At 41.5% G+C, this 1,742-nt stretch overlaps 1 protein-coding gene across 1 annotated transcript; it reads left to right on the top strand.

Moving 5' to 3' along the window:
- On the top strand, positions 1 to 1,293 carry LOC112904612 (proton channel OtopLc-like). The gene has a single exon (XM_025975080.1). The coding sequence runs from the start codon at positions 1 to 3 to the stop codon at positions 1,162 to 1,164; it is 1,164 nt and encodes a 387-aa protein (XP_025830865.1). The 3' UTR covers positions 1,165 to 1,293.
- Positions 1,294 to 1,742: the final 449 nt, after the last annotated feature.

The following is a 1,742-nucleotide window of genomic DNA, read 5'->3' as shown; positions in this document are numbered from 1 at the left end:
ATGAAGATTTACAAGCACAAGTTAGCTGCCAGATTTGGTCTGATGCATATGATCGGTACAAATCTATCCGTATGGTTGAACGTTTTAGTTCAAGAGACCAAACATGAAATCCTGACGTTCTACAATCCTGAGAACAATTCCTTAAGAATTTCTCATCGATTGGCTTTCAAAAACAACATATTTCAATTTCCTCACATGTCACAGCCCGACAATGTCACTGATAATAATAAGCATCATATAGTCGCCAGAGGGTTGAAAGGACCCCATCGGATATACGAATGTAGAAGAACGAACGTCCTGGGAACGTTAGTACAAGATGCGTCTCCTTTCTTGTTCCCTTGTACCATTGAATACAGCTTAATATGTGCCGCCATCCTGTACGTCATGTGGAAATCCATTTCGAAACTTCCCATCCCCAATATGAACGGGGAAAAAAAGAAGCTGGAGCACGCTTACAGGAGAAGTCCTCATCACTATTCCGTCGATTGTGCAAGGGCCCATAAAGGTTTATTCGTTGGTATTTTACTTCTAGTTATGACCATAATTTCCCTTATTTTGTTCTTTGTTTTAATATCGCGACAGGAGTTCGCAGCTGTGGCACTTATTGAGGTCAATATTTGCGAGCTGACCCTTTACGGAATGGCCTTCTTGGCCACGTTGATAGGCATGTGGCAGATACGTCAACTCAAATACGACGGCAGTCGTAATCTTCAATTAGACAATATTTTACTTGTGGGGGCGCAAACGGGGATGTTTATTTACAGCATGTTTACCATCATCGGGGGTCAATTTACGATAGAGAAAAACACAATACTCACCCTAATAACGGCTTTAGCGTCCGTTCTCCAAACAACCTGCCAAACTATTTTTATTCTCGACGCTTCGAGACGATCTTGCGTGACGCCAGATCAAATTCGGAAGAAACCGGGGAGGGAAATTGTCACATTCTTATTGGTGACGAATTTGGCGATGTGGGCCCTAAACACGTTAGAAAAGTCTAGGGCAGATTCCCATCCGATTCAATTACATTTCTACGGCCTTTGGGCATGGACGATTATTACACACGTTTCCATGCCGTTGGCAATTTTCTATCGATTCCATTCCACTGTATGCCTTTGCGAAATTTGGAAGAGGGCGTACAAAATTAAACCGACGTACATGTAGGGGTTAGCAATCGAATGTGGCATTAGTTGCCACATGTGATAATTACCAAAGATCGGCGATTGTAGTGTTGCCCAAACGCAAGAACAAGACGAGACTTAGCCAGTCTTGGTCTTGGTCTTGCGCCAATACACCTGGTCTTGGTCTTGGTCTTGGTCTTGCGCTCCCAGTCTTGGTCTTGGTCTTGGTCTTGCAGCAAGAGTCTTGCAAGTCTTGCAATTACCTATTAGTCTATTACTATTTATTAAAGTTTACTTTAAATCCTAGAAAAACGTATTAGAATTGGAACATTGTGAGCTTGAATGAATATAGCCATAGTAAAGATCAAGCAGATTAATAAATAACTGAAGATTTGATAAGAAATTCGAAAAATCAACTGACCTATATGTCGTTTTCCATGGAAGTAACTGTTTCTTAATAAACATTTATGATCCTTGCTTTCTACCGCGCCGCCTCGCCACGTGCCGGCTCTATGATAAGGATGCCGCCGCAAATCAAACAATAATATAAAGCGTGTAAAAAAATTCGAAATTATTTTGCATGAGTATACCTACACCCTATGGCGGCAATCAAATAGTGTC

Source organism: Agrilus planipennis, unplaced genomic scaffold, assembly GCF_000699045.2.
Source record: "Agrilus planipennis isolate EAB-ADULT unplaced genomic scaffold, Apla_2.0 scaffold35, whole genome shotgun sequence".
Taxonomy (NCBI): domain Eukaryota; kingdom Metazoa; phylum Arthropoda; class Insecta; order Coleoptera; family Buprestidae; genus Agrilus; species Agrilus planipennis.
The sequence above is the reverse complement of the archived record's forward strand: the minus strand, read 5'-3'. Positions and strand labels throughout refer to the sequence as shown.

Bases quoted from the DNA above. Each gene is read 5' to 3' on its own strand.
- LOC112904612 (XM_025975080.1), top strand. From the start codon at position 1: ATGAAGATTTACAAGCACAAGTTAGCTGCCAGATTTGGTCTGATGCAT.